Source organism: Mycteria americana, chromosome 1 (genome assembly GCF_035582795.1).
Source record: "Mycteria americana isolate JAX WOST 10 ecotype Jacksonville Zoo and Gardens chromosome 1, USCA_MyAme_1.0, whole genome shotgun sequence".
In the NCBI taxonomy this organism is placed as follows: Eukaryota; Metazoa; Chordata; class Aves; order Ciconiiformes; family Ciconiidae; genus Mycteria; species Mycteria americana.
Window position 1 is genome coordinate 145,563,908 of NC_134365.1, and position 14,578 is coordinate 145,578,485.

Here is a 14,578-nt window from a genome sequence, read left to right on the forward strand (position 1 = left end):
TGTTCTTGTCGTTTCTGCCTTTGCTGTTTGTTTCAGATTTGTCTGCCATCTTGCAAAGGGTTTTGCCCTGTTCCTGTTCAGGAGAGCTGTCTCCTCTCAGCACGCTTTTGGTACAAGGCAACATGTTCGTGTTTTCATGTGGTCTAAAGTGCCGCCCAAGTTGAACACGGGGCACGTACTGCTCCCCCTTTTTAAGGACGCAAATCATTCAGACAGTGGTTTTCACTCCGTGGCTGAAAGGACTTGAGATTTTATGTCCTTGCCAAATTTCAAACGTATCCAGTCACGCTGAGGCCCAAGGGCTGTTCACATAGAGGTGACAACAACTTGTATCACACTAAGAACATTTATTTTTCTTCCTCTTTAAGATCTTTATCTCCTGTCTGCAGTTTGAAAAACTGCAAAGACATTTTTTTTTCTTGTTTCTTTCTGCTTCACTGACAGAGAACAGACCAGGAAAACATCATCTAAAAAGGCCAAGTCTGGTAAAGTAATAAGCAATTAAAAAAGACTACCTGGAGTGGAAAATTTTCCCAAGCATTTAACATCAGGTCTAGCTTTAATTTCTAGACTTAACTATTGAAAAAAAAGTGTGCATTTTGCTTAGAGTTTGTTATGATAAATATTTTTGGTGGAAATTGCAGGACTGCTTATATAACTAGCTGGAGCCCTTAGCGAAGTTTTATTTAGCTCAAATGATAGGTAATAGGACACATACGTGCATGGATGTCACTGTAATAGGCATTAACTTTCAAACAGTTCTCGCTCTGCATGGATGGGAAGAATCACGTGACTACCTGAAGAGAACAGAAATTCGTGTGAATCGTGCTGGAAAGAACTATGTATTTCAGAAAAGGTGAAATCTGGGTCCTTTTTGAAGTTGCTGTGAAGAAAGCAAGGGTCAGCACTAGTTCTGTGTTTCATAACCATATAAAATATGAGCTTGTGTTGTACAACAAAGCAATCCCCTAAAAAACCTAGAAATCAAAACAAAAAGTCCTTTGAGAGATGAAAGTCGGCATCTTTTTAATACTTGCTACCTATAGCAATGCCTACGGACACTGCACCGTGGCAAAATGAAATATTCAGCGCCGTTTTCCCTGTACTAATACCTAGCAGCTTCTTCTAAAAAGCAAACAGAAATTCACCTCGGTCGCCTGAAGACCACACGGTGCTTCACATGAAAGATTCGCCACCTCATCGGAAAACCACATTTGATATTTGACCTAATTCGTGCCTCCCGCAAGCAGTTAAATTAAAATGCCCTTGCTCTCTTTTGGCGGGAGGGCTCCCTCCATCTTGAAGGGGCGTGTTGGGCAGCCCGCGGCCGGCGTGACAGCTCGCGGGTGGGACGGCGGCCGCCCCGCCGAGGCCATCCCGGCCGCTTTTGGGCTCACTGGGCGGTTGAAGGGCTGCCTGGGGCCGCGGGAGGCACAGGCCGCAGGCCCAAGCAGCCCCTAGCAGAGGGGGCGTGGGGAGCGTGCCCTGCCCGCTGGCTGTGCGTTGCCCTGGGTAAGAAGCGCTTGCTGGGGTGGAGGCGGTGTGGGGCGGGCCGGGGGCAGCGGAGATGCTGGCTTCTGCGGGAGTGGGCTGGGGTGGGTGGGAAAAGCAGGTTTTTCATGCAACAAATTGCCCCCTCCTTCCTTTGGGGGCCAGGACCCTGTGATTTTCAGCAAGGGAGCGCTCAGTTGTGCAGGTAAATTAGGCCGACCGGCTCCGGCCCTTGGGATGGGTTGGACTGAGCTGTTTGCTCTTTCCCCGGTGTGACTGGTAGAGGCCTGTCCTTCGTCATTCAAGAAGTTTGCAGGGTATCATGCTGCCGATGGAATTTTTTTTCCCTGTACGCGTGAAGTAAACCATCCCTGAGCTGACGTGTAACAGCTGTCACCTTGCTCTGTAACAAAGTTAAGGTGAAAATTTTAAAGGACAGATTACTGCAGGATTACAGAATGCATGCAAATAGAAATGAGAAACTTTCTGAACTGGGTGTTTGTCTTTCGTGTCATCAACTTCAGTCTTTCCTGAACTGTTAATACTGGAAACTGACAAAGCAGTAAATAATGCCGGATGCTCTGTAGTTTTTATTTCCATACAGAGTTTGCTTTTGAGGTTGTTTACTGGGCCAGCTCGAGTGGTCTGTCAAGTGTACGCCTCTTTAAAATACGTCTTAACTTCTTAATCGTGTTACTGTTGGGAACTAACCTTGCGTTATTTCTTTTTCTTCATATAGTTTTCCCTACACAAAATGGAAAGGTTGCTATAGTGACTGGAGGTGCTGAAGGAATTGGTTACCAAACTGTGAAGCATTTGGCACGACTTGGCATGCACGTTATAATAGGTAAAGTCATTATTTTCTTAATATTAATACAGTTTTTGTTTCAGAAAGTATTTTTTTTTCTTTTAAAGAGTATTTTCTTTCCAGTATAAGTAAAGATATGGCAGGGGAAGGTAGGAGAGGGTTTTGCTAGTGTTTAGCACCAATAAAGATTTGATTTATGTTTTGCTTTGCAAGATCTTAACGGAAAGTGGATGGGATTTTTTTAATGCAAAACTTGGAAGAGTTGGACTACCTTATATAAGAAGTAAACAATAAGGTCATGAAAAAGACTTAAAAATATGGGTATTACAAAAATATTTTATTATGTTGTTACTGAGGATGGACTATTCTTCAACATCAGGGTGCACATGTTCATTAAGAAGAAAACTAATGAAAGCCTTGAAGGAATATTCCAGTGTGTAGTGGGGGATGATCCATGTTATAAGGGCAGAGGAAGCCTTATAACTTCATCCATGTAAAGATTGCACATTTACTTCTCAGTTTGTCACTGTAGGTGGCCTTTGTAGGCAAGGCAAGGAAATAAATACCCTGAGAGGTTCATTCGTGTCAGTCTGAGATGGGCTGGACAACTCACCTTCTGGAGGTGTCTGTTTCTCTCCATCAATAGTAAAGAGTTGATAAGGTGACTATGTTAGACTGAGACATCTGAAGTTAGGATAGGTGAATTTCTGTAGGAACTCCAAAAATGTCCTCAACATGCAATTTCTTCTCTCTACTACAGACAATATTAGTAGAGACTTTTTTTCCCATTTTTTAAAGCTTTCTGTACTATATATATGCATTAATATATCTTCTAAATCAGTATGTAACATCATGAATACCCATATGTTTAAAATGCTACATTATGCTCCCTTCATCTTTCTTTAACTAGATTTTTACCTAAAACACTGTAACTTTTGCACCATAAGGTTGCTGAAGGTTGGTATTTCATAATACACTAGCAAGCTGGTGATGCCATTTCATTTAGCTTTTATACAGAATGTGCGCACTCTAAGGTTTTGTATACACATCTTTTGAAAAAAAAAACCCAAAACACACCAAGCAATAAACAAGAACATAGTAGCCATGTATTTTTAGTCTAGTGCGGTCAGTAACACTAATGGAGTTGCCCTGGAATCGTACAGGTGAAATGCGAAATACCACTTACTCATACATGTTTTAATAGATGTGTCAAAACCAAGCATCTGCAAAAATGCAAACAGATGCTGCTATATGTAGCTAGATGCTAGAAGTAGCTAATGTAGCTAGATGTAGCTAATGTAGCTAGATGTAGCTAATGATGCCAGCATTAATATTTCACTAAAGAAGTCTCTTTTCTTGTTTAAGGTGGACTGCAAAAATGTACTCAGTGGGAAAACAAAAAAGCCAATTTTCTTCTCTTTGCATAGGGTCATGGAAGCATAGAACACTGCTACTTTTTTGAAGACTCATTTTATACCGTTTAACATTTAGGGTGTTTCATGTAACAAAATTCAATGTGAAATCTTTGGGAAAGGGAAGGTGATATTTCATTACACAACCTCTAAATAGCTGATTTTTTCAACTCACAATCACCCTCTCATAGATCTCATTCACTCACACTCACACCCATACTCTCACAAGCACCAAGATGTGAGTGCTCAAGTGGTGTGGTGAGCATCTCTTGCTCAGCGGGGGAAAAGGTATGTCAGCTACTGAGTCCGTATCCTGTCTCTGCGGTTCATGGACAGAGCTTTTATACCTTTTAGGAGTCATCAGCTCTTAGTACATTTTTCCTTGTCTGGAGTATATAGGCTATGTCTATAGCCTATTTTCTGGGTGGGCTAACAGGAAAAGGAATGGTATGGGTGATATGCTGCAACCGTGATGTTATCCTCCTGGTGGCAGAGTGCATGGTCATCCGCTGGCGAGTCCTCTGTGTTGTGGCCTTGACATAAACAACACAGGAACAGTGTCCTGGAAACATGTCCTTTATTTTCAATAAGGGGCATTCTTTTAACTCTTTGCTCTGCTGTTTCTTCTGGTGCTTACAGACACACACACTTCCCTTCCATACACTCCTCAATTGTACCAACCTTAATATTTGCATTACAAATCTCTACAAATGTAAATTAATGAAATTAATTATAGGAAGCATTTGATGAGTAAGATTTTCAACTGATTCAATTCTTTCAGGCGAACTCTGACCTAAACACTGAGCCTGGTGAGTCACAGCCATCTTTGCTTGTGAAATTCTTCAGAGCAAAGAAGCCCTGTCAGTAGAATGGATAGTCTCAGGCTTTGTTCCAGCTGCAAGATTAAAACAGTCTCAAAAGCACTTTAAATGCAATGACCTTCCATCCTTGCTGCTAACTGTTGGCCCCAAGTGTCCAGAGTATGCTTAAAATACCTGCTGGCACATTGGCGTGCATTAGCACATTCAGCTTCAGGCCATGCAAGCAAAGATTTAAGCCTCAAATAAGACAGCAAGTGTGCTCAAGCTTTCTACTCTAGAAACGTTTTCACCCTATGTTTGTATATAGGCATGAACTTAACGTGAAAAAAGTGTGGATGTTAGGTGAATTTGGGCTTGCAAGGGAGACTCATGTAGCTCACAGTTAATCTCGCCCATTCACTGAATGCTTCTTTCCTGTTACAGGGGCTAAGTAATGGGAATATTTAGAAATAAAGAATCATATCCCTGCAGCGGGCAAATGAGTCAAACCTGAATGTCTGATGTGAAGATGATTCACCATTTGTGATGGATGTGATTTTGACTCCATTTGGCATTTTAGAGGAGTAAACATTTGAAGTAACTTGCTTTTAAATCCAATCTACCAATGGAATGAGGAAAACAAATAGGTGGAAAGCATGTTATCTTGTGGAGCATGAACAGGCATCGTATGAAAAGGCAGTGTGCTCGCTCAGAGCATTTTCAGTGAGTGGTTGCACCGTGCTTTTACAGCTTCTTCCTTTCCAGTCCCAGCACTGGTGCACAAGACTCCTTTCTCCCACCGACAGTCTCCCTCTGCGGATGCTGCTAGCCCTGCCTCAGCCTCTCGCTGTGAAAAAGGTCAGCGTGAATGCTGGAATGATGAAAGCCATTTTCTAAGGGTTTGTTTCATAGATTTCATTGAGATTTTTTGCCAGGCTGCGATACCATTACTCACAGTGACCAGGGCTTTTACTCCAGGAAAATCTTACAACAGACAGCTGGGACCCCTGCTAGGGGAAGCTACTGCCAGTGGTGAGTCTTCAGCGTCAAGCCACACCAGGAGCTCCTACTCCCTCTTACACAATTTAGTACTTGATAAATAAGCTTGCAGTTTCATTTTCAGAGAGAGAAGGTAAATGGCACACCATTTTTGGTACCTACTGACCAGTGACTGATACTGAAGATGGTATTTTGTGTGTGCTTACAAATAAATATGCTCTTAAAAATAAGGACATTGAAAATCAAGACATCTTGGTTATTTTTATGACCCCCCAGCTAGGTTCAGCTCTGGTTCACAGTGTTGGCCACAGTTCTGTGGGTCTGAATTTAGACTGATTAGAAGCGTAAACTCTTTATATTCTTTCCATCCTTCATCAGTGGGGTTTAACTTTAAGAGGGTTCTGTGAGTGTATGTTAAAATTGTTGACTTTAAAAAGAGAGCTTCAGTTTGATTTTTCCTTTTTTTCTCAGTACCTTAATAAAAGAAGACTGGAAAAAAATGTGTGATAGTACCTAATATAGAAGCTTTGATAATTCTGTCTGTTAATGGTGAATGAAAATCAAAAGATTTTCAGCTTGATGATGTTATACATATGCTGCTTGGTATAAAACAACAGGTTCAGGACAGTGTAATCAATCTTTAGTGTCTGAGTATATCAATGTCACAATTTTCCAAGACAGGCTCACATTCTGAAGGAAATAGTCTCTTTATATATGTGTGTATATATATTCAAGTGACTTATTTGAGCCATGCAATTTTGGCATAAATAAATGTAGTTCCATCACCAGACTCAGCACTTCCTTGTGACCTCTGTAAGCCCTGCAGGAGACCAAGCAAGAGATATTTCTGTCCTCTCTTTCATTCACATTAGTTTCCAATTTTCAAGCTGGACTCTCTGCACTATAAATCAGACAATTCTTATATTGTATAATACTACAAAGTGACTTTAGAAGGATAATTAAACCCTATCAAGATGGTGCAATTGTTCATTTTCAAAGACAGTTTGATTTAATTTCAATTACTGAAAATTTATATGGGATACTTTAATAGTCTTTTCTCACTATACATAGATGTATGAGATGCTTGAGTTACACAATTTTCTATAAAAGTATTTATCTTCCTAATTTTAGCCAGGTTTTGTTAGGCCTGAATGAGTTGTAGAGTTAGTCAGGAAGCGTCAAAATGTTACCAGCCTTTTAAAAGGGGGTGATGGTTTCCTTTTTCTGGTGTGAACACTGAGAATATGCATGTGGATAGCATTATAATTGTCATTCAGTTCAATCTTTAACATATCAGTACGCTGTAATCAGGGTTATGAAAAACTCCACTTTCAGTGCTGTCTGTTATTGATACACCATGCGTGTGCACACAGCCACACAAAGCCTTCCAAATCAGTGAGAATTTTGTCAAACACTTTAGTCCCTAATTTCTGTTTGAAGACTCACTCTCCTTGCTTTAAAAAGGCTTTTTCCTTTTTTAAAAATGTATTTGTTTATGATTATTCATTTTTAACATTTCACCTCTAAAATTTATGGGGTTTTTTTGATAATTGGCAGTGGTTTAAGACTACTTATTTATGAACAAACTCATTACGGCATTCCTTGGGACATTTGAAACTATAATTAAAATAGTGACAAACATCTGAAAAGACACTTAGAGCATCAGAATTCTCTTTTAGGCAGTAATCTCAAGTAGAAATGTAACTCAATCAACTGTGCAGGTGTATTGCACAGTAAAATACTTTGATTAACTGAGCTCAACCATCATGTGGATGAGAGAGATTTCAGTTGATATGGTTTGTTTGGATTTCTAGAAATCTTAAAGCAAAATTCCTTAAGGCTCTTAAGGACACTACGCAGCCCAAAGGATAACTACAAATGTCATTACACTCATACAATAATATTGCATGTTATGACAGAACATAGACATGAATGTTTATTTTCTTAGTAGAGAGGGTGTTACCACTGGAACTCAACAGGGGTATGTGTTAGAACCCACACTTTCAACGTATAATTTTAGAGGAGGAGCAAATAGTGAAGTGACAAGTCTTTCAAATTGTATTAGATTATTCAGGGTAATAAAGACAAGGGACGTGGGTGAAGAATTGCAGGAAGACCATAAAAAGCTGAGTGTTGAAAGGCATGTGTAACTGAATGTGGAACAATATGGAGTGATGGACATGGGGAAAAATGGGGGACATGGGGAAAAATCTTACCCCAGAAAAAGAAATGATGGGTTTTGTGTTGACCATCATCACTTTGGAGGAAGATCTTGGAGCTTCATAGACCGTTCTATGAAAACTCAGTGCTCAATAGGTTGCAGAAAACAAAACAAATATTAGAAAATGTTAGAAAAGGAACAAACAAAACAGACAGCGTGAGTTTGTCATTGTATAAATCCTTCATGTACCAGCACCTTAAATGCTGTGTTGAGTTCTGGCCTGCACATTTCAAAAAGTATAGCATAGAAATTGAAATGGTTTAGAGGAAAAAAGCTTATCACAGGTATGAGAAGTATCCTTATGAGGAACAACCAAGTGGGCTTGAAGCCTTTAGTCTGAAAATGTGGTCTGTGACAGGCAACCAATGTTCACTCTCTCTTCTAAAAGAAGTATGTAACGTGAACAGCTAAAAAGATGCAGTGCTTATGAATAGTATGGAGATTATTACAAACCCAGCATAAATACAGTACCACCCATCAGAAAATAAACTGAAACAGTCTAAACCAAGCTGCTGTGATTAAAAACAAAATCCCTCAATAGCATAAAGGTATTTCCGGACTAGTATGTTCTGCAGAGGACCTTAAATTATCCCTAGTATAGAAGTGTAAGGTGGGCAAATGTGACTGTTGGGCAGTTTTAGGAGGGGCGTTGTGCATAGTCCAGTGAGTGTGATTTTTATATTGAAAAAAATGTCAGGCATTGTAAAAAATACAGAGTTAAATATGTGATGATAAATTTTGGAAGACTTAGTGCAGTTTTCTAGACATTTATTTAATTTATTCATTAAGCATTTATTAAATGCTTTGAAGAATTCAACAACCATGTAAATTAATTTAATCTTGATTTTCAAAAGCTTTTGGCAAGGTTCATGCCAAAAGATTTTAAAGTGGCTACCTTGTCTTGAGATAAGAGAAAGATCTCTTGTAGATTAGTAACTGATTAGGAGACAGAAGACAACATTTAGGAATTATTTGTCAGCTTTGGGATGGAACAAAGGGACTCCTGATCTCATAGGCATATGTTCAGTACATTTATAAAAGATAGATACAGAAAAAAGGGTGAACAGTGAGATGATGCATTTTGCACAAGTGTGTTTAGAATAGTCAAATTAATTTGACTATTGATAATTAAGGGATTTGAGCATCTGACGTACAAGGAGAGGCTGAGAGAGCTGGGACTGTTCGGCCTGGAGAGGGGAAGGCTCAGGGGGACCTTTTCCATGTGTGTAAGTACCTGATGGGAGCAGGAAAGAAGAGGAAGCCAGGGTCTGCTCAGTGGTGCCTGTGACAGGACAAGAGGCAATGGGCACAAACCAAAAAGCAGGAAATTCCATTTAAGCATAAGAAAACACTTTTTTACATTGAAGGTGGTCACACAGGCTGCCCAGAGAGGTTGTGGGGTCTCCATCCTTGGAGATACTAAAAACCTGACCAGACATGGTCCTGGGCAACCAGCTGTAGCAGGGGATGGGACTGGATGGTCTCCAGAGGTGCCTTCCAGCCTCAGCCATCCTGTGATCCTGTGAAGTCTTAACTACCGTGAAGAACAGGGAAGAATCTCACAATATTGAATGACTGGGTTATGAAGGGATGGATAAGTACTGAGTGTCAGTAAATGCAAATACTGCACATGAGGAAAAACCCCACACCTATATATTTACAAGAATAGCATCTAAATTAACTACTACCACTCTGAAAAAAAAATAATTGTGATTTACTGTTGAAAGCTCTGTGCAGAACATCTTCAATATTCAATGACAGTCAAAAATCAAATTAAATCTTATTACTTAGCAGGAAAGAAGATGAAAACTGGATAGGAAGCGTCCCTCTTCCTTTGTAGAAATCATTGATTCATCCTCTTGTGAATACTCAAAAGGAGGCTGGTAAAACTGGAAAAAATGAGAGAGGGATGGTGAGGAAGATGGGGTGGCTCTGTGCTAATAAACAAAGGTTCTTACGCTTGCAAACATATGACTGAGGTGTGATGTCATGCAATTATGAATGGTATAGAGAAAGTGAATGAGAGTGGTTATTCTCTGTCTTATTGTACACAAAGTAGAGAACATCCAGCAAAATAAAAAATAAAAACCACCACTGAAGCACCTTTTTAATGTAATTAAGTGTGTCACTAAATCACAGAGCTTGTTGTCCCAGAACTCTTTGGCGGCCAAGCGCTTGAATGAATTGAAAGTGCAATTAGATGAAGTAGTAGAGGTAGGTTCATTGAGAGGCTAGGTGTGACCTTCGATTCAGGAAATCTCTGAAACTACTTGCTTCTGGGAGGGTGTATTGGACAACATCACTCCTAGACTTAATGCTGTCACTTATACCTTTTCCTTAAGCACCTGCTACGGGTTATTGTTGGAAATCGGGCACTTGTCTTGATATGTCTTTGGTTTGATAAACAGGGTCATTCTTAACTTCTTGTTGGAACAGCTGGGTTGCTGAAACCTAGGGCAAGAATGATGATTTCTTTTTCCTCTGCAAACCAACATCCTCCTCCTTACTCAGTTTTACTTCTTTTCTTAAAGGAACAGTTACAATGATATTTTTGCCTTTCATGTCAAAAAGGCATGTATTTAATTGTGACTACTGTTTGATGAACTGAATAACAAAGGACATGTGGTACCTCTAGACATAAGAAAGCTTTGTATCACTTTCTCAATGTTTTTTTATACCAGGTCACATCCTTATACCTGGCTTTACTGAATAACAAATTCATGACTTGGAAGTTTTATGGGTGAGACCCAAGATCTATATTCCTTTTTCCTAAACAAGATTTTTTTCTTATTGAGGACATCATCGATTTCTTTAAAAAACTTATATTGTACTGAGTTCAAATTTCTCCTCCTCAAGAGCTTTTTGGGGGCAGTCATTCCTCTCTCTTAGGCACATGCTATTTGTTGTGCAGTACCATGCACACTCACAAAATCATAATCCTCATAACACCAGCTGATGGGACTTTTTCTCTTGAGGCTTTGGGTGCCCTTGCAAGCCCTGTCTTCAGGCTGGCACTCCAATGAAATCAGTTCCCCTCCAATCATAATGAGGATTATGCTACTCTGAGGAGGCACCTGAATTCAATTTTCCAGTTGGAATCTTTTTTATATTCTCTTGCACAAAGACACCTAACCATCACCCTGTGCAACTCCTTAATTCGATGGTATACATTTATATAGAATTTATTACCATACCACCAAGCTTCTGGTAATACACATATGCATTAGAGTTTATGGGCACCACTTCTAAACTTGGGTTACTTGAATTGATCGGGGGGAGTGAGGAGGGCCATGGGGCAGGCTGCGAGCCCTGGAAAGTTGTTCATCATTTCAGGGATTAACTGATATGTAATTATGGCTAAATAAGACAAGGGATGAGAGTTCATCTTGGGTAGACAAGTTCCCCAGGCACTGGTGAATGAGGGGGTCGTGCTTGCCAGAGGCTGGGGTGTGTGGGGAGGGCTGGGAGGCGATGTGCCGGCACTGCTGCCCTGCCGCCAGACAGCTCGCCCCTGCCTCCCCTCCTGGGGTTTGCCGCAGTGGGGTTTATCGCAGGCTGAGGGGTGCCTTGGTGCACAGGGTGGCTCTCGGGCTCCAGGCTGGAGGGCTCGGGTGTTCCCTGGACCACCACATCTTGGGTTGTTTGCATCTTCTTGGTGTTCAGCTCAAAAAGTTTGTATTTGTGTTTTGTTTTTGTGTTATCTTGCTGAAAGTCGGGAAATTCTCCCTCCTGCTAACTTTGGTAAGCAAGGGCTTTTCAAATTTGTGGGTTTGTTCTCTCCAGGCAACTCTTAAGCTTTACAGGCTGTATCATTGTTCACAGACTATTTTAAATTTCTTTATAATGCCCTGCAGTACGTTCTCTTGAAATGTCAAGATTGCAAATTCCTGTTTTTGCAAAACACCAATTGGAAAAGATCTTGCTTGTTATCAGGATCAGTATTGTACATAAATTATGAGCATGAGTAGCAATTATTCTTTTGGAGAGATTTTCACATTCAAGGAAATTAAAAATACTGTATAAAGAAAACATATAGATGTATCAGGACCCCTTACTAGCGACAGTGTGTTTCCCAGCTGTGCTGGGTTTCTATGGGCTGTGTTTTTGCCATCCTTATTCAGGCTGAGCAATCCCCTGTGATAATTCTATTGAAATCCCTGAGGTCCTAATTTCAGAATTAGGATCTACTTAAGTGATTAAGATGACAGAGCCTGACCTTTAGGGTAAGATCCAAAGCCTATTGCTGCCGATAAGAATTTTTCTATGTATTTCTGTGATGGCTTTAGATCAATGTGCTTTGACTTGTGATGTTTGTGTAGATGAATGTTGAAGAAGAGAGTCAATTTTTTTGACTAAAAGTTGTATTTAAATCTATTTTCCATCTTTTTTTTTTCAACATGAGTTTCAGTATTTTACTAAGAATTAGAATTTTTCATGCCATTAAAATGACATCTTATTTTATACAGGTGCATCCATTCAGACTTGAATTTATTTTTATGTTATTAGTTTTATTTTCAGAATTGATTGTAGTCAGCATTGTTATTGAATCAATCTCACCTGAATTTTTCACTGTTCTGTGGGGACGAAGTGGAAGAAAAACATCAGATAGGGCACTGAACAGCTTGCATAAACAGTTCTTGAGATAACTATATCTATTTTGGGTTCCCAATAGACACTTTAAATTAGCATGAAAAGCAAGATTATTACGGTTGGGGTACTTTGATGATCTAAGCTCTCAAGACACTGAATCTCTTTTTCTCAAAAGCTTTTGTTCATATTCCCTCACTGCATAAAAAACATGGTCTGTTTTCCCTTTCTTATCCTTCCATCCAAACCACTTGAATCCAGAGTAGGCAGATCTTACGCTACAGATGCTGTAGCGCTTAAAATGGATAAATTCTGGCATGGATAAACTCTGGCATGTTGAATGTATGAAAATTATGGTGAATCGTTGGCAAAAAGTCCAGCCAGAGGATTCTCCTGTGTATCACAAAGTTATTAAAAGAATCACTACAAATATGCTACTGAGGATCTAAACCAGCTGTTGGTGGTAAGAATTTGACCCTCGTATAGTAAACTGTCCCCCTCCTTAGTTTAGAGCACTGTACTCCTGTTCAGTACACTTGAAGGTTGTGCCCTTTAGTGATCCCATCTTCATCAAATAGATACAAATTATTTTTTATTTTTCCCAACCTAAAGCTGATTGTGTTAGCTTGGTAACTTAAAAAGTATTTTATGAATTTCAAATAATTAATGTAGCACTTAAAAGGAGGTTGTTCTTTTTCATGCCTACCACTCCCTTTGCTTAGAGGATCCCAGAAGGACGTACTAGGAGAGAAGCAGTACAACAGTGCAATGTCCCTTTCCTCTCCCACCCATCCTCAGCAAGGGGATACTGATCTCCTTAAGCTAACTCAGAAGCATAGATTACTCTCCCAGTCGTGTGGTATCTTTCTGAGATACGTGTCTTTGAACTTTTTGTAAGGATTTTGGTCATTTGTTTAGTGTCGTTATTCTTTCTTACAGGATTTTCCTTTAAAGAAGTATTTCAAAAGCCTCTATTACAGTAGCAGCTTTCACTGAGGCTATTTCAATTTTGCGACACTCCAGCCTCCAGAATGTGGTTTTCAAACTCTCTGTTGAATCAGGCTGGAAACAGACATTGGAAGTGACTGTTTAGCAAAATAATTATTTTTTCCCAGTGGTCTAGAGTGAAAAATATGCAAATATGAATAAAATGAGCTCATTTGGAAGGCACTAAGCTTTAATGAATAAACATTTATATAACAGCAAAATAAAGCAAATTAAAATTTGTTGTGAACACAAGCTCTTTTAAAAGAACAAATTAAGTGAACATACTGAGAGTTAAATCAAGACACTGGAGGCTTTAATAAGCCTGTTCTCTGCATGAGGAGTGCTGAATGAAACAGGAATCAAATAAGACCTCCACAGAATTGGCACCAAAGTATTTTTGTTTCTATCCTAACTCTATCCAGCGGAATAACACACTGACTTTGAAATCTTACCCTAGTACATCACTTGAGGTGAAACAGTGAGGAAAATTGATCCCTTGCCCATAACCCCTGTGCACAGATTTCCCCAGAAATGGCAGTTTCACTGGAGGGTTTGTTTGTTGATGCTGCATCTATATCAGGAAATTAGCATCAAGCTCAATGTTTCTGTTCTGTACAAGGCTGGATGGTTTTAAAGGGGAAAAAAAAACAACAGCAAGAAGAAAATACTGCCAATGTCTGCTTTGGTTTTTTTTTTTTTCTTTTCTTTCTTTCTTGGTCAGTCTGAGCAATATAATTCCATAGTTAATGGAATTTATAGAGAACAGTTATAGACCAGTACTACGCTAGGTTTTATGTGAGAATTATTTTCTCTCCAGTATCTGGAATGCTAAATGTCTTTATTTTGGCTACATTTATGTAAATATTGAGTCTTCTTGCATATCATGAAAATAAAGATGGGTTGCAAATCATTGTTTTTTACTGCAGCAGCACAGCAAAAACTCCATCCTCAAAAGAATGCATTAGCCTACCTCCCCAAAGTGGTCAGGTTGTCCCAAAAATCTCCATTCAGTGCTCTGAGCCTTCAGCTAGTGCAACTGATGGATGACACTTGATCTATCTCAGAGGGCTTACTCCCACTTTTTGAACACATTCGCTGTGAGGTCAAATGAATCCAGTTTAATAGCACTATAAAGCATGTTCTAACATTGTCAAGTAAATACGAGCACGTACCAACTTATGTGAGCAGGAGGTTGAGCCACATGACCTCCTGAGGTCCTTTCCAACTTCAGCTTATTCTGTGATGCTGTGATTCTGTCTGTAGTGGTTTAACT

At 39.6% G+C, this 14,578-nt stretch overlaps 1 protein-coding gene across 2 annotated transcripts in view; it reads left to right on the plus strand.

The window, feature by feature from the left end:
• DHRSX (dehydrogenase/reductase X-linked) overlaps positions 1 to 14,578 on the plus strand; it is a 169,479-nt gene that overhangs the window by 35,561 nt on the left and 119,340 nt on the right. For both annotated transcript variants that reach the window (XM_075522924.1, XM_075522934.1), the window contains exon 2: positions 2,231 to 2,338. In XM_075522924.1, the coding sequence (XP_075379039.1) occupies positions 2,231 to 2,338 (108 nt within the window). The remainder of the gene's footprint in view (positions 1 to 2,230; positions 2,339 to 14,578) is intronic.